Raw genomic sequence first — 15758 nt, forward strand, 5'->3', positions numbered from 1 at the left:
GTTCAACGTCTTCGCGGTCCGACATTGGATGCACTGATGCTCCAGATGAAAGACAGCTGGTAACTTTCAAGTTGCTTGCCAAGGCCAGTCCGCAATCCCAGGGTTTGGTTGATGCATTCGTCTATCTTCATGGGTTCTGGACCCCGGTGTGATCCGGAGCCATTTCAACATGGTGGATTCGAATTGGCTGATGGACCAGAACTATCCACCCACACCTCTATTTGAAGAGTATATACAACTACGGTGTCGCTGCTTCCATTCTGCTTTTGTAATTTCCTCTTATTCTCGTTTTGTACGGCGAACCAATAGGCCAAGTCCCTGAGTTCAGAACATATCCCCTTGAGAACGAAAGACGGGCCAGTTCTCTAGCTTCCGCGTTTCCTCCACGAAAGAAAACATGATAGTGACTTGTATGAGAGCTGTTCGTGAGCGGTTTCTACTATTTCTTCGGGAGGTGGTGCGATGATATGACTCTACCTATCCTCGCGAGCCACATCGACCAAAACATCTCCCCTGGACAAGGTAACGCCCCAACAGGAGCTGCCTACAACGACCCAGAGTACTTCCAATACGTCACGTAGTTAAAATCCTTGCCCCCATCGTACCACGGCCCGAGACTAACGCTCTTCCCATCGTTCGTCGTCCCCGCAAACGCCAGCCCAGAAGACGACGAGCTCCGCCTGAGCGTGTCCAGCTTCATGGTGGGCGCGGAGCCGACGCCGCTGTTGCCGTAGTTGCCGATCAGGACAACGGGTCCGTACGCGATGGCCGCGAGGCTCGCGTCGTCGTTGGCCTTGATCAGGTAGAGGCGCATGGGCAGCTTGATCGTCACCTTGTCGCCGTTGGCCCACACCCGCGAGGGCATCTGGGCGTAGGTCCCGGTAGCCGTGGCCACGTGCTGCTTTGCTCCGTTGATAGAGACCTCGGCGCCCTGGCTCCAGGACGGAATGCGGATCTTGAGGCCGAAGGTCCCGGTACCCGAAACAGTCAGAGTAACGGTATCGACGCTAGGGAAGTCGCCTGCCTGCGTGACCCGGACGCCCTTCTGCGACCAGTTCAGCGTCGAGGGCGCGTACAGGTTCACGTAGAGCGACGCGTCGTCGTACCCGTAGATGGCGTCCATCAGCCGCGTGTTCTGCTCTACGCCGGACCCCTGGCAGCACCAGAACGAGTCGTAGTCGGTGCTCCACGTGCCGCCGCCCCAGACGGGGCCGAGGCCCTTGCGCGCGCCCGGGTTGAGCGAGGAGAAGTACGTGATGTGGCCGTGCGCGCTGTGCGGATCCTGCGCGCCCAGGACGTGGTTCATCAGCGCGCGCTCGTAGAAGTCCATGTAGCGCGTGTCACCGGCGGAGGAGCCCTCGAGCGTCCAGAGCTCCCGCGTGAGTTTGAGCATGTTGTACGTGTTGCAGTGCTCCGCCGTGTCTTTGCTCAGGTACCCCGCGATCGCGTTGGGCGGGCGGAAGTGCTCGTTCTGGCTATTGCCACCGATGGCGTAGCTGTGGGCGCCGACGACCATGTCCCAGGCGTGGCGGGCGACGTCGCGGTACTTTTGCGTGCCCGTCGCCTTGTATTCGTGCGCGGCGCCGACCCATTTCGGGATGTTGGTGTTGGCGTGGTTCCCGTCGAGGCGGTCCTCGTCCCGCGCGAGCCAGCCGAACGTCGAGGCCTGGTCGAAGCGCTGCGCGACCTGGAGCCAGCGCCGGTCCCCCGTCTGCCGGTACAGCTCCGCCAGGACGTCCTGCATGCCGCCGTACTCGACGTCGAGGACCGACTGCATCTTGTCGTAGCTCAGGCGGCCGGTGCGGTTGTCGACCCAGGCCGCCATGGCGAGGAGGACCGCCTTGGCGTTGTCGTCGCCGACGTTGCGCCAGACGTCGAGCAGGCCGGCCATGGTCTTGTGGAGGGCGTAGTAGACGACCGTGGTGCTCTGGCCGTTCTCGACCTTGTCGAACTCGGACTCGGGGAAGCCGCTCAGGTAGCCCGCCGCGAAGCCCGCCGCCTGACTGTTGGCCTGGCACTTGCGCAGCTCGGCCACGAAACCGGCCGCGCGCGCGGCACTCGTCGTCTTTCAGGGAGGCGTAGCACTGGGACCACGCGCTGAGGAAGTGGCCCTGCATGTGAGAGCGGAAGGGGAAGTCGGGGGCGTCCCAGCCTCCGTTCTTCTGGGCGCCGTTGGTGGAGAGCTTGTGCGTGGCGCGGAAGTTGTATAAGAGGCGGTTTGTGTCGACCGACTTCAGATAGCTCAGTGTGCGGTTCTGGGTTTGGCGTTAGCAAGTTGGCAGCTTCTCAGCCAGCCTGGTTTGTCGTCAGATGCAAGGGTTGATTGAAGGGGGGGGGCTCCAGGCTCGTCGACGGGTGGTTCATGGTACGAAATATGCGTGGTGGCTCACTTGGTTTTCCTGTACTCGGCCATCATTCAACGTGACTTGACTGATGTCAAAGGCATGAGCCACGACACCGATATCACCCGTGACGATAGGTGCTGCCTGTCCGGCAACCAATTGTGCCCACGGTCCTGTTAAGGCCAGGGCCAGGCAGCTGGCGAAGATTCCATGCATCATGTCGAGATTCCAGATGAATCGTGGAGGAAGCTATTGATATCTGATCCCGAACTCTCGGAGTCATGCGTATCCAAGGCATAATTATAGAGATATACTAATAATATCTGATCGTCGATTCCTTTGGGTCCAGCAAAGACGCGAGGTCGACAGGTGACCCAAATCTGATGTTGCAACACTAACGACGCTTCGGACCTGGTTAATCGATATACCCTTTTCTTTTTCTCGCAAGATATGCCAGTGTTGCTCAGAATCATAGGGCCCGATTGGCACGCTTAAACAGCAATACAACACCCACGCTAAGCCGTGCGGGGTGCAGGTTGGGTGTGGGCGATCGTCTGTCAAAATGCAACCTTACTCTACTGCATACAGGTAGGAGCGGGATAATGTTTCCGAATGGACCAGTTTACCGTAGTGGTCGAGGAGGTGGTATACAGATAGTGGTGGACCTTGGCAGACTCGTGCGGCCCATCAATCATCTGAGTATTCCCCCTCATGCCCTTTCCGGAACTTGCGGCGTGCTTTGATTGGTGGACCAGTTATCGGACAGTTTGTCCGAATTGATTGCCCCATCATCGCGTGGCACAGGGGGATAGAGGACGTCCGTCCAGGGGGATAGAGGACGTCCATACTAATAATCCCTGCCGCCTCCTGTGCCGTCGCTTTACTCCACATATCTGCATGCCCGCGACCCCGCCCGAGGCCCTCAACACCGCACAAGGGAATTGGGCTCTTCTATACAACTGTCGATAAAATTGCTCCATGTCGGCACTATTCACGAGAGTGCATAGGAGATGGCGGAAGAAGTCGAATAGATTGTGTGGAGGTGCAGCGTTATTTATAAGGTACATAACTAGGTGTTAAAACCGGCAGCAAGGTGTGTATCCGATTCTTCCTTAAAAAGGGGACCACGTTGATCTGTCCGGCCACGCCCTCCCTTTGCTGGAACGCGAGGGATTATGTCGCGGTGTCATCGACTTCGTACCGTCCTGCTCGTTTGGTCCTCTTTTCCGTTTTCGGTGTTGCCTCTGCGCATTCAGAGGCGCCGCATTGCGGGAAGAAGACGAGACAGGCGGCGACAAGAGCAGAGCAGCCTCCTCGTCCTCCTCCCTCGCGGTCTCCATTGGCATGTTGCCTAAAGCCAGGGAGGCCGCGACTGCGAGATCGACACGTTCCATCGACTCGAAGTCTAGTGGTAGTGCGGACGCGGCTGTTCCGGATGCGGATGAGGAAATGACGCCGCCGCTACCGCCGCCACCTTCACGGCGCCGTAGTTCTGACGGGCTTCCCGAGTTGACGCTCGTGAAGTCGAAGTTGGCGATTTCCTCATCCAGTCTGCGCAGTTCCTCCGAGTTCCTGCGCAGATGATAACCTACATCTACTAGCTCAACGCTTTCGAGGCTTTCCTCACTGGGTGCCTCGTCCTCCTCTTTCTCTGCTTCTTCGTTTTCGTACTCATCAGGTAATACATAATCCTCATCGCTCCCTTTCTCCTCTTGCTCCTCTTGCTCCGTTTCATCTACTCCATCCCCAAGGTCTTCCTCACCTATGGCCGAAAGATTCATTCCCTTCTTCTTCCCCTGGACCCGCGGGTATCGACAAGGCGCCCCTAGCAACTCGTCGTTATCCTCGCCCTCGAACCCGACATGAATGCAGTTCTCGCCGCGGTTGTACCAGAGCGGGAAAGTTCGCCTGTCGAAGCGGCGGTACCGGCGAGCCGTGAATGATTTGTGGTGCCGTTCCATCACCAACTCCACGTCGTCGCCGCGGCCAGTCAGTGACAGCGCGATACGCCAGGACCCCTTTAGCGGCTGGCCAAGCTCGAGCAGGTCGTAGCACCGGTAGTGTTCGAGCGTCTGCCCTTGGCTGTTCCGGACCTCGTAGAAGGGGTGGCAGATCAGCTTTTGACGGTCCGTGCCGGTGACTTTGCCCTCCCAGGTCACCTGGCGCGTCTAAGTACGTAGTAAAGAGGTGATACACGTTAGTGGCTGCACCCTGCCTACAACAGCTCCTGACTACTGGCTTACCTTGCTCAAAAGGAAATCTGCCAGGTACTCCCACTGGCCTTCCCTGTTGGGATCCCCTCTGGGGGCGTGGGGCTGGCGCTGTAACCCAATCGCCGCCCCGCGCACAAAGAACTGCTGTATCGTCGTGCGGTTGGAAGCCGCATACATCGTGCCTTGCGCAATCTTCATGGAGCTAGATGTACATCGTGAGCCGGGTATGTCGCCCAATTGAACTCACGCCAAGCTTAGCAGCTACAAAGACTCACTCATACGGCATATCCAGAGTATCAGTGAAAAAGGGCGGCGCGATGCCGTTATCCTCGCACATCTCCCGCAGCTTATGCTGCAGTCCCTTATGGCGTGCCGTCCCTCCGGAAACGACCACCCGGGGCCGAATATTCTTGATGCCCTTGAGCTCCTCGATCCGCTCGCGGGCCAGCTCCAGCGGCCGGCGCAGCGCCTCGTCGAAGTACCGGCACAGGGTCTCGGGGTCGAAGGGGATGAGGAGCGGCTCGGTGTCTCCCACCACGGTCTTGAAGAGGTAGACGCTGTCACCGTAGGTCGGCCCGTACCTCCCCTTGTTCCGGTTCAACCCGTCCAGGATTTCCTGTCGGATATCCGGGGGCAGGCGACGGCCCCCGTCCCGCTCGATACGTTCGATGGCGCTTTGGGCAAGGTCGTACTCCCATTGCTCGCTTCCGCCGCCGGCACCTAGGCATCCACGTCATGAGGGTTACTACTGAACTGCTATACTGTAGACAGACGGATGGATCAGGTACCTTTGGGTCTCGAGATGAGATAGAAGCTCGGTGTGCCCTTTTCATCATAGACAATGTTGAAAGTGCAGGTGTTCTAAGGCCATGGTCAGCTCATATCGTTATACCAGACGCCGATAAATGCATCGCACCATGTTATGCCCCCCAAAGTCGAAGAAAAGTAGAGCATCGTGTCTCACGGACCCTTGTCCTTGGTCTCCGTCGTCGGGACGCAGCAGCTTATCACTGTATCCCCTGCTCAGAGGTTCGACTCAGTATATAATGCAAGGCGCAACAGTGGTCTTGTGGTTAATTAGTTGCTGTGACCGCAGGTACTCACGTGCAAAGAAAACGGCCGAGGGCTTCGGTCTCGTACACGATGACCACTTTGTTCTTGTACCGAGGCCCGAACACCTTGACTATGATGGCGCGGTACAGGTCCTCGAAGTCCAACGTCCACTGTGATGGGACCGAGAGGCCAATTGTATCGATTTCGTAACGATATTCCTTGCACATACCATCAATGAGGCACTTCAGTCTCGAGAAGAGCTGCTCCAACCCCTCCCGGAGCCGCTGCTGGAAGGCCGCATCGTCTCTGCCGTTCATCAGTTCGTGGACCATGGGGTACTGCTCCAGCAGCTCATCCGATGCATCGACCAGCGAGTAGAAGGCGTATTTGGCAGAAACAGACTTCCGGGTCGGGTCGGGCATTTCGTATAGGTAGATGGGGCCCTTGGCGTCGAAGGGATAGATCGAAGAGGAGAAGTCCCCCGCGGAGAATCGCAGCGATTGCATGTTTCGGTTGGTCTCCTGCACATGCTTGGGCCCGAGCACGGCTCGTGTGCTGGTGCTCCCTAGGTCGATCCCGAGCGTGCTTTGATTGGGCGCGTTTGTTAGTGAGCCCTTGGCAGGGGTGCGTGTCTATACGAAAGGGCCTATGGCTTACACTTTGGTCTTCTTCATGATGGCGCGGTGTGGGATTGGTATTGGTGATAGGGCCGACAATAGGGGGGTAGTAATAGTTGCAATGGTCTACCTGCTCGTGGTACGGACGGTAAAGAAAAGGAAGAAATCGAGACTTCTCCGCCTTCTTAACCACCATGTTTAAATAGAAAGAGTTTTCACACAGCGTACAGCAGACCGCGTTGATCTTATCCAGTTTATGTTGTCAATTACCCCTGTCACCGGGGAACCTGTTACGCGAGCCGGCCTTCCATATTCTATGTACTCATGCTTATGCATGGTACACAAAGGTACTCGCATCTGTGAGGCTTGAGATTCCCGGTCAGTTTTCGATGCTTGGCAGATGTTGGTTGGGAGCTGTTTACCAGCCAGATCACATATTACTGGTTGAAAAGCGCCACAAACCATGACCCCGACCCCCTGACCGGGATCAAGGCAACCATACACATCTCTTCAACTGGCGAAATTTGAAACAGGGTTGGGAAACATTAGCGAGGAGGGTTGCCTTCTTGGACTCCGCGTCTTTTATCTACCTAGAGCGATGGAAAAATCCGCAGTTCAAAAACATCCAGTTCCTGAACTGTTCAACCAGCAACCACTCGGAAATGTCCCAGACTCACGTGGAAAGCGCACTTGAGGAGCAGACTATCACCAACGCTCTGGAGGACCTATCCAAGATCGATAAGGTCTTCTACGATGCGTATGCGCATCTCCGACGAACCATAAAACAGTCTATCAAGGCATACACCACCTTCAGAAACCAATGCGACGACTTGATCCTACAAAGAGACGCCCTGATTAGAGACATATCTGCAATTGACCCCGTAAAGGCTCTTCATCTGCAGGAAGGAACCGACTATGCAGTCCCTGGCGTACTGTTCGAAGAGGGTGACACCCTGCTGTCCATCAAGACGGCCCCGAAGCGCCTCGCCTCCCCGGAGCCTACTCTGAGAAGTGACGATGCAAGTGATCTCTCCGCCACCAGCCTATGGCGGTTTGATATGGCCGACTAACCGGACTGGCTAAAGGGCCTTCAAGGATCATCCTCGACCGAACCGCTTCCTTTATCCCCGACACCGAGGCAGCGCCGAACGGCCCGAGCCGTTTCTTCAGCATCCCAGCAGCGACCACTGCCATCACTGCCATCACTGCCACCACCACCACCAACAAGACAACTGCGTGTGAGACGACAGCCACCTGAAACATCCTCCCCCGCCATCGCCATCGCTGCCGCAGCGCCACCCGACCCCAGTCTGACGATCAAGACCGACCACGTCACCAAGGAGCATTACTGGGTCTTCGACCTACCCGCCGCCGCCGCCTCCGCGAGCGGACGCGACCGCACGGCCCTATACACCCTGCGCTGCCCCTCCAGCACCTGCGACAACCCCGTCTTCTCCAAACACCCGCTCCGCCAAAGACGGGCCGAGCGACACTTCAAGAGCTGCGGGGTCAAGTTCCGGAGCACGGCCGACCTCGTGCGTCGGTACGCCCGCCTAGGTACGAGTTACAGACCAGAACCCCTACTTCCAAGCAAATTGTCGCATCCTCTCATTCCGTATTGGAGCTGGCCGGTCTGCTAATAGAGTCAATCATGTATAGTGGTGTCGGGCCGTAAGGGCAGAGAGGTGAAGAGGACCTGGGCGAGGACACACAATATGCGTCTATTGGCTGGTGATGAAGCACATTTGGCTTGCGAGAATTTGGAATAGACAGAAGCTGGTGTAAATTCAATATTATTGGGCTTCTCAGGGGGAAGCTCATCTGCTCTCGTAGCTTAAGCAATGAATCCTTTATGCGCCTTACTTTCCGTTGGGTATCTACTTAGTCATACATAACTTCCTCCATATTTGATCCATAGCCAATGTTCGTTTGTCCAATACAGGGTGGGAACAGTCCTTGGCCACAATGGCGCGACGTGATCCAATCCGTAAAAGGGCGCATTATTCCATCGCACCATCCTCCGCGTTCTAGACGTGTTGCATGACCAACCAGATTGCCAGAGCAACAACCAGGAGCCAAGCAGTAGGTCTCAGCAGGCCCCGTTCAATGATGAGATTCGGAGGGGGAACATTCCGGGGACGAGGTGGGTCGGGGCGTATGTCGATCCCCTGGTTATGTGCGTCTTGTTAGTAAAAGCTCTGTAAGAAATCCGCGAAATCTTACCATTCTGTCGAAGACGTCCTGTGACAATCCTTTGACCAACAGGACCAAATCCAGAGCCATATTCAGCTCGTCCACCTCGCGGTTCAGATTGGCGCGGCCATCCACGTACTTCAGCCGCTCGGCGCGCAGCCGGTCCTTCATGTTTCGAAGGAGGAACATGACCCCGAGGAGCTCGCCCACAGCGTCCCTCAGCATCTTGTCGTCGGCCGGGTTGAGATAGGCGCAGGAGTTGACCGAGTTTATCAGGTGGCGGTACGCTTTCTTGTTCATCTTGCGGAGCAGTCGTCGATGCTCTTCCACGGCGTCGACGGAGCGCTCGGTGATCGGGAGGCGTAGGGCTGGGAGGAGGGGGAACTCTCGGCTTGGCCGGCTTCGGCGACGCCGTCCTGGAGAGAGGAATTGCTGTTAGATGCGTTTGCGCCTTGGGTTGGTGGTGATAGACGGTTTCAAAAATGTAGGCACTTACGCGAGACCGGTAAAGACGCACAAAGGGCATCCTGATATGATGTGATGACACCAAGCAGGAGTGGGATGGGGCCGCAAAAGGGCCTTTAGTACAATGTATGGTTTAACAGATAAAGCAAAACTTATCAAGGTGTATGTGGCAGCTTTGTATTCAATGTCTAGGTAGTGAGCAGTGGGGTTTTGTTTTCCTGCAAAGCAACCAAGCTTCCTCAGGCATTATTTATTAGTAGACAAAAATAGTGGATTGTTCATCACACCGTGCTATGATACACACGTCTTCTCCATGGCATGAGACTCGGTCAGTAGTTATTCGTATCGCTGAACTCTGTTGGTATCATTCTCCTCTCCACTTGCTTAACCTCCAAGCCCGGATTATAACCAAGGAGACCAGCAAGATAACTGCAAACATCAAGACGCCATGAATAAACAAGCCAGACTCTCTGTGCTCTGGCACGTGCTGTCGCATATGGTGAAAATGCTTAAGGCGATGAGGGTCAGGGGCCTTCGGAAGCTTGAAATCTCTCATCAATTCGTCCTTGACCTAGAAACTTGGTTAGTGCATATCCCGTGGGAAAGCGAGCATATGGCGGGGATCATGGTTCTTACCCGTTCCTTCCAGGCCTTCGCCCGCCTTTGGACTGCGGAAAGGACGTCAAGGTCGCAACAGAACTCGTCATAGTCATCCAAAAGATAGGCACGACCTTCCGAGTAGTCATTCCGGGTACGCAAGCGCTCTTGCAAGAGATCGTTGCGGCACCCCAAGTGCTTGAGCAGGGCTTTGGCGCCGACGAAGCTGAACTTCGTGGTGGCTGGACATATTGCGGCGCGTCCCTCTTCGATGCCTAAAATTTCATACAACCGCTTGATGATTCTGCGAGCCCTCTGGCATTGCATTTCGAATATGTCAAGCGTGTTTTCGACGTCTTGGATGGGCATGACCCTCCCATCTTGGGAAACCAAGCATAGCTCAAGCTGTGGGGAGAATCAGTTTCATGGTATTCCAAAATGAATGGTACTCAACTTCCTTGTTAACTTACACTGCCAGGGCCGAAGAAGTCAAAGTACAGCGGCATTTTGCTGCACATTTCTAGTTAAATCCGATGAATTTTCAGTGATAGAAAATTTTTAGGTATTAATGTGGTTTAGGGATTAGATAATATTAGCATTTATAGAAATCTCGTCCCTCGATTTACTCGTTAAAATAGCTGAATAGTACTTTAAGAAATCCACATTTATATAAAAATAAAACCTTGCTTTAAGTTTAATATTATAACGACCATCCGTTTATAATACTTATAGAGGCTTTCTCTAAGCTTAATTTATATTTAAAATGTAACCCTTATCGGCTGCCCCCCCCTCTTAAATAACATACTTAAAATAGATGTAAAAATTAATAATATCAGTAATAAATAGGTTAATTAAACAACGCACACTGCATTTTAAGGCCTGTTTCGGCTAGTGCGCACTATAATAGAATTACCCTTACCACTAGCTCGATTTACATTACTTTCCACCACTTTATCGGCGCGCCTTTTCGGCTTTTTCGGCCTTTTTAGCCTTTTCGGCCTCTTCTTTAGCCTTCCTTTTTTAACGTCCTTTTAAACCTCCTTAATATTTATTATATATATAAAGCCCTTATTAAGGTTCTCGTTAACTTTTCTCTTCTTTTAAAATCTTATTTTTTTTAAATTTACTTTTAAACCGGCTTTTTTCTACTCTAACCGGCCGATCCGGGCCGTTAAATTATTAATATTTTTACCGAGCTTCTTTTATAATAATCTCTTAATTAAATCACCGGTGGTAATATTAGCACTAAGTATCGCAGCCCCTAAATCTTTAACCTGCCGGCTGTTTTTAGGCGTTTCGATCCTTCTAGCCTTCGGTTTAGCTGGCTAGCGCGCATCCTCGGCGGCGATGGCTTTATCGATGGCTCGTATTATATTAGTGCGACGGAGCCTATTGTTTATCGGCTTATTAATATTAAGGGGGTAGATATTAGTTATTGTTTATTTATTAGTAATAACCTTAAGGGTAAAGGTTATTTTACGTGCTTTAGCTTAAGTTTAAAGAAAATCCCCCTTTTTAACGTAGCTATTATTAGTAACGGCGTATATTAAATCGAGCTCTTTTCGAAACCTTTTTTTAAAAACTTTAAAATAGTTAATATTTAGGGGCTAAAATATATAAGAGCTGTGTAATAGTAAATAAAAAAGTTATATCTTAGCTTTTAACGCCGTTAATATAAAGTTATTATCGATATAATTTTTATATCTATTTAGAATTAAGAGCCTTTATTAGTTAAGGTTATTAGGTTTAGTTAAAAGGATAAAGATTTTTTTTAACTATTTTAAGGCTATAGGATTAAAAATTTATCTTTTTAGTAACGCTTTAAAAGCTTAGTTTTTATACTCGTAATTAATTTTATTCTTTTTTTAAGGGAACTACTATTATTAAACCGATTAGCTTTTAAATATAATTAAAAGCGGCAGGATATTATTAATAGTATTAATAGACTTTAAAATAATTACCTATTCGTAATTAACCGAGTCGTTCCGTATTAAATTTTAATAGGCGGTAGGGCCGATTATTATAGTACCCTCCTTTATTATTATCGTAGTTCTTATTTTATTAGCGTTAAATTTAAATTAAGGGGATATGTTTACGATAATAATAATATTAACCCGATTAAAGAACCCTCGCACAGCCCCGTTTAATATATATATAAGGCGCCGGAAATTTATCGCTTTAATACGTACGGTCCTAAGGGCCGGATAACGTTTTAAAAAACGGTGCACTTATCGCTTACTAATAAAATAATCGACCTTTTTTATAAAGAAGATATATTAAGTATATATACAAAAAAGTTAATATATAAGTATATAATTTAAGCTAGCTTAAAAAAAGGCCTATTTAATTAAAAAGGTCTTTTCCGTAAGGGTGAATAACTGCCGAGTTTTATTTTACTCTTTTTTTAAATATTAACCCTTAAATCGGTTGCGAAAGGTGCCCTTAATAATGTTGTGGTCTTTGGCCGCACGGTTGATGCTTCCGCCGGCCAGCACGGCCTGGACCGCTTGGGCAATGCGAGCTTTTTTGGTTATGTTAGTAGTGGTGAAAAGAAGAAAAAAGAGGAAGAGATTGATCTACTTCAATTGATAGACGAGTGAGATTTGACCCCTTTATATACTGTTGTTGTTGCTCAGGGGCTCTAGAATCATCTGAAATCTGGAGGGGTCATTTGAGGGGGGCAGCCGATAGGGGTTGCATCTTACAACTAGAATCCCGCCGAGGAACCGTTGCTAAACTCAAGGCTCAATTAATTCAATTGATCATGTCACGATTATTGTATCTGTGTCGACTTGATGTGACCTGACTTTTACTTTTCGATGTGAGCTCGAAGTGACCATCGCCCTGATGTCATCCCGGCAAACAGAAGACGATTGACCTAGCAGCCTGAGCAACGGGGGCTGAAGCTGCCTCGGTTTCCGGCTGGCCCAGGAGAAGTAAACAAAATCTGCTATCATCGACGTACATACGGTCAGAGGTGCTCAATTGCCTACGTGCTTTTCGCGCCATACATACTTATCCATCCCAAATCCTCAGCCCGCCCTTCTGATTTGAGTTTGTCGGATCGTTTACCTCTTGTCAAACAGATTTCCCGCTCAGGCGGGCCGAACCTTAGTGCAACCACCAAAGTTCTCTCCGTGGCGTTCGTGGTAGGCCCGGACTAGCAGGGACATGGCACCTTTGGAGTAACGTTGGAAACTTGCGACGGTTTCGAGCCGAGCTTTCATGACAACAATAGAATGTCACGCCGCCGTCATCTCAGCCATGTCAGGCTTTTGTGTCACGGCCACTACTAGTCGGGTTGGGTTGCCAGTTTTGATCATTCGTGATTTTCTCAGTGCTGGCCCTGCCACGCAACAGGTGTGTACGAAGGGCTAGGTTCTCATGTGGTGTCCTATATAAGCATCTAGCTTACAAGGAATTCGCACACGTGTTTCCTAGTCTCCGGTGGAAGCAAGTGGACAGAAAAGAAATAAGGAAGCAGTGGTACACGCCTCAGGAGCCTCAGTTGCCGTCTTCAGAGGCCCAAGCCAGCCAGAATACGTCTATTCTCAAGGACGCACATGTCTGTTCAGTGGCTGTGTCACTCGAAACGTGGCTCGGTCATTGACAAGACAGAGGTCTAGCCGTGGCGACTTGACCTCTCACTCTCCGCACCCCATAGCCATGTTCAGGCGAGGCTCCCACTATCAGGGCTCGGTTTGTTCCGACTTTCCGCACGCAGAGGCTTTCCGAAAGGGCAGGCCGCTCGCAGACTGACGTGCATGAAATTCGGCCCTAGCAAAACATCGGACGAACCATTGCATGCCATGACTGCGTCGACGTGCGCACGCACGGGGTGACAGGGCATCGAAGCGGGCCAATACGAACAGACTCGGCCATTTTCGACTGCCGCCCTGCTTTGGCTAAATCCGAGTGATAAGCAAACCAGGTTCGCTCCATTGCCGCGGCTAACATGGAGGACTTTACCCCCTGGGATCGGCAAGTGCCGCAAAGAGGGCTGGCAGAGGCGGTCTGTGTGTTACCAGGGTCGGGTTCTCTTCCGCTTGTCGTTCGTGGGGAGGCGCTGACTCGCCAAATCGGCCCAAGAGCCACGATTCGGTCCCACGTGGCGGCGATAAGCTCACGATATCCGGATACCGAGCGATACAAATATGGCGCCTTGCCTGATGCTCATCTCTTTACCCTTACCCCTGCCATCCGTGCCCCAATGCATCGCCTAAGTATTGCCTTGTACGTCAAAGTGAATTCTTTTTTTTTTGCAACAGGGCAGCTGCAGGGAAGATCCCAGTTGTCGGTGGCGCACAGGTCGCGATCACCGCCGAGTCCTTCCCCGGAATGGCATCTTGCCAGGACTTGGTCAACCGACCGAATGCAACTCTCGACAGCATATCTACTTATAAGCTTTCCTGTATCCACCGAACCTCCCGCGGGCTGAAGGAACTGCTTGTAAATCTTTGACCTTAGGTGAACAGCCCCCTCGATGGCACCTGTAGACGGAAAGTGGAGGGGGTCTCGTTCATGGCAAGTCGGGCACCAACGAAGCCTATATATGCTCGAGCTCGGAGCCATTACCAAACATCTGATGTTCTTTCCATGTTTCCTTTTTCTGAGGATCATCCATCCGAAACACGAGTAATGTGCCAAGCATCTGGGGTAAGGCAAAACGACGAGTCTCCTCCCCGCTATCGAATCGTCCACGGCTACACAGTCATGGACAACGACACAGCCGCGCGCGAAGGCTTTGCGTCGGCCCTGGTGGCCTTGTCGCATACGCAGGACCTATCCGAAGACTTGTGCCCCCGACGCGCCTCCTCATCACCGCCATCACCATCCTCGCCACAGTTTTCGTCGTTTTGCGCTTTCTGGCACGCTGGGGGCATGGCATGTACTTGGGTGCGGACGACTGGACGTGTTTGTTCGCTCTGGTGTTGTTGTACGCCAACTTTGGGATTCATATTGTCTGTAAGTTATCCTGGGTACATGGGTCACTATCTGTCGTCTCCCACCGAAATACCGTCTAACTTTGGTATTTACAGTGATTGACATGGGTGTCGGTAAACACACCGGTACCATGACTGTGGACCACATTGAGTCGATCAGCAAGGTACTGTGAGATCCTATTTGTGTACTGTCCCTGAGTATACCGTCTGCATCAATATGACTAATGCCATCGCTTTCCCTCCCCTTGAACAGGTCCTATTTGCCGGCGAGCTGCTCTACGTCACTTCGATCAACACCTACAAGATTTCGCTGCTCTTCTTTTACTGGCGGACCTTTCCTGTGCGGGCCATGAAGATTGGCGGACTCGTGCTCGGCCTCTTCTCCGTCGTGTGGGCCTTTGTCGCCATCTTTACTATCATCTTCCAGTGCCTCCCCGTAAGCAAGGCCTGGCAACCCTGGGCCGAAGGCACCTGTACCAACTTGCTGCACACGGAGCCCGCCATGGCCGGGATGAACATTTTCTGCGACGTCGCCATCCTCTGTCTACCCATCCGCCCCGTGATGAGCCTGCGCATCAACGCGGCCCAGAAGGCCTTCGTCATCGGCACGTTCCTGCTGGGGTCGTACGTCGTCTTTACGAGTTGTTACCGGCTCGCCATGTTCTTCAAGTTCGACCCAACAGATGCTACTTGTAAGTTAAATAACCCATCTCAATCACTGCCCTTGTTGCTCCTTTTGTCCGTTTTACTAATGACGACGGTTGTAGACACCCTCGCCGAGGCCCAAGCCTGGGACGTCGTCGAGATGGCCAGCGGCATCATCTCCGCCTGCCTGCCGGCCCTGGGCCCGATCCTCAAGACGATGAGCAACACCATCCTCGCCAACACGCGCTTCAGCAAGCGCCTGAGCGTGCTGGGGCCGGCCCGAACGAGCGGGCCCAGGCGGGACCTGCACCTCGTCACCATCGGGGGCTCGGGCTCGTCGTGCCGCAGCCCGCGGTCGCCCCACTGGAGCGGCCACGACAAGTACGGCGCCATCGACGACATCGAGGCCGACTACGCCGACAAGGGGGTCTGCATGGGGTACCCGCCCTCCACCGACATCGTGGCTACGCGCGAGGTCGTCGTGCTGATGCAGAACGGGGCCAGTGTGGCTATGAACACTCGGCCAGAGGAACCCGAGGACCCAAGGAGTTGTGATAGGCGGAAGAGTATGTTTTGAGTGAGACGGGTTATATTAAGATTAATTGGATACTCCTTTTAGCTTCTAGTTTAGTATAGAATAATGCTATATGGTTATGCATAGGGTTAGGTTGTTAGTAGGTCGACGCTTAG

At 52.4% G+C, this 15758-nt stretch overlaps 6 protein-coding genes across 6 annotated transcripts; 2 read left to right on the forward strand and 4 right to left on the reverse strand.

The window, feature by feature from the left end:
* Nucleotides 1-544: 544 nt before the first annotated feature.
* Nucleotides 545-2561, reverse strand: PG986_010689 (uncharacterized protein; the record flags this gene model as incomplete). The annotated part of the gene is made up of 3 exons (XM_066846911.1): nt 545-2003; nt 2059-2255; nt 2391-2561. 3 exons carry the CDS (start codon nt 2559-2561, stop codon nt 545-547), a joined length of 1827 nt encoding a protein of 608 aa, XP_066696402.1.
* An 850-nt stretch (nt 2562-3411) lies between these two features.
* Nucleotides 3412-6282, reverse strand: PG986_010690 (uncharacterized protein; the record flags this gene model as incomplete). Its single annotated transcript, XM_066846912.1, has 8 exons — nt 3412-3500; nt 3544-4510; nt 4586-4757; nt 4831-5275; nt 5344-5416; nt 5472-5574; nt 5660-6193; nt 6266-6282. 8 exons carry the CDS (start codon nt 6280-6282, stop codon nt 3412-3414), a joined length of 2400 nt encoding a protein of 799 aa, XP_066696403.1.
* Nucleotides 6283-6887: 605 nt separating this feature from the next.
* PG986_010691 (uncharacterized protein) lies at nt 6888-7994 on the forward strand (the record flags this gene model as incomplete). The annotated part of the gene is made up of 4 exons (XM_066846913.1): nt 6888-7276; nt 7321-7463; nt 7519-7782; nt 7885-7994. The coding sequence occupies 4 exons, from the start codon at nt 6888-6890 to the stop codon at nt 7992-7994; spliced, it is 906 nt and encodes a 301-aa protein (XP_066696404.1).
* A 258-nt stretch (nt 7995-8252) lies between these two features.
* Nucleotides 8253-9986, reverse strand: PG986_010692 (uncharacterized protein; the record flags this gene model as incomplete). Its single annotated transcript, XM_066846914.1, has 4 exons — nt 8253-8393; nt 8449-8850; nt 9520-9885; nt 9951-9986. 4 exons carry the CDS (start codon nt 9984-9986, stop codon nt 8253-8255), a joined length of 945 nt encoding a protein of 314 aa, XP_066696405.1.
* A 4197-nt stretch (nt 9987-14183) lies between these two features.
* PG986_010693 (uncharacterized protein) lies at nt 14184-14438 on the reverse strand (the record flags this gene model as incomplete). Its single annotated transcript, XM_066846915.1, has 1 exon — nt 14184-14438. One exon carries the CDS (start codon nt 14436-14438, stop codon nt 14184-14186), a length of 255 nt encoding a protein of 84 aa, XP_066696406.1.
* Nucleotides 14439-14640: 202 nt separating this feature from the next.
* PG986_010694 (uncharacterized protein) lies at nt 14641-15645 on the forward strand (the record flags this gene model as incomplete). Its single annotated transcript, XM_066846916.1, has 2 exons — nt 14641-15115; nt 15191-15645. The coding sequence occupies 2 exons, from the start codon at nt 14641-14643 to the stop codon at nt 15643-15645; spliced, it is 930 nt and encodes a 309-aa protein (XP_066696407.1).
* Between the last annotated feature and the right edge of the window lie 113 nt (nt 15646-15758).

The sequence above is a fragment of the Apiospora aurea genome, assembly GCF_038362705.1.
Source record: "Apiospora aurea strain CBS 24483 chromosome Unknown utg000007l_segment0_segment0, whole genome shotgun sequence".
NCBI lineage: Eukaryota > Fungi > Ascomycota > Sordariomycetes > Amphisphaeriales > Apiosporaceae > Apiospora > Apiospora aurea.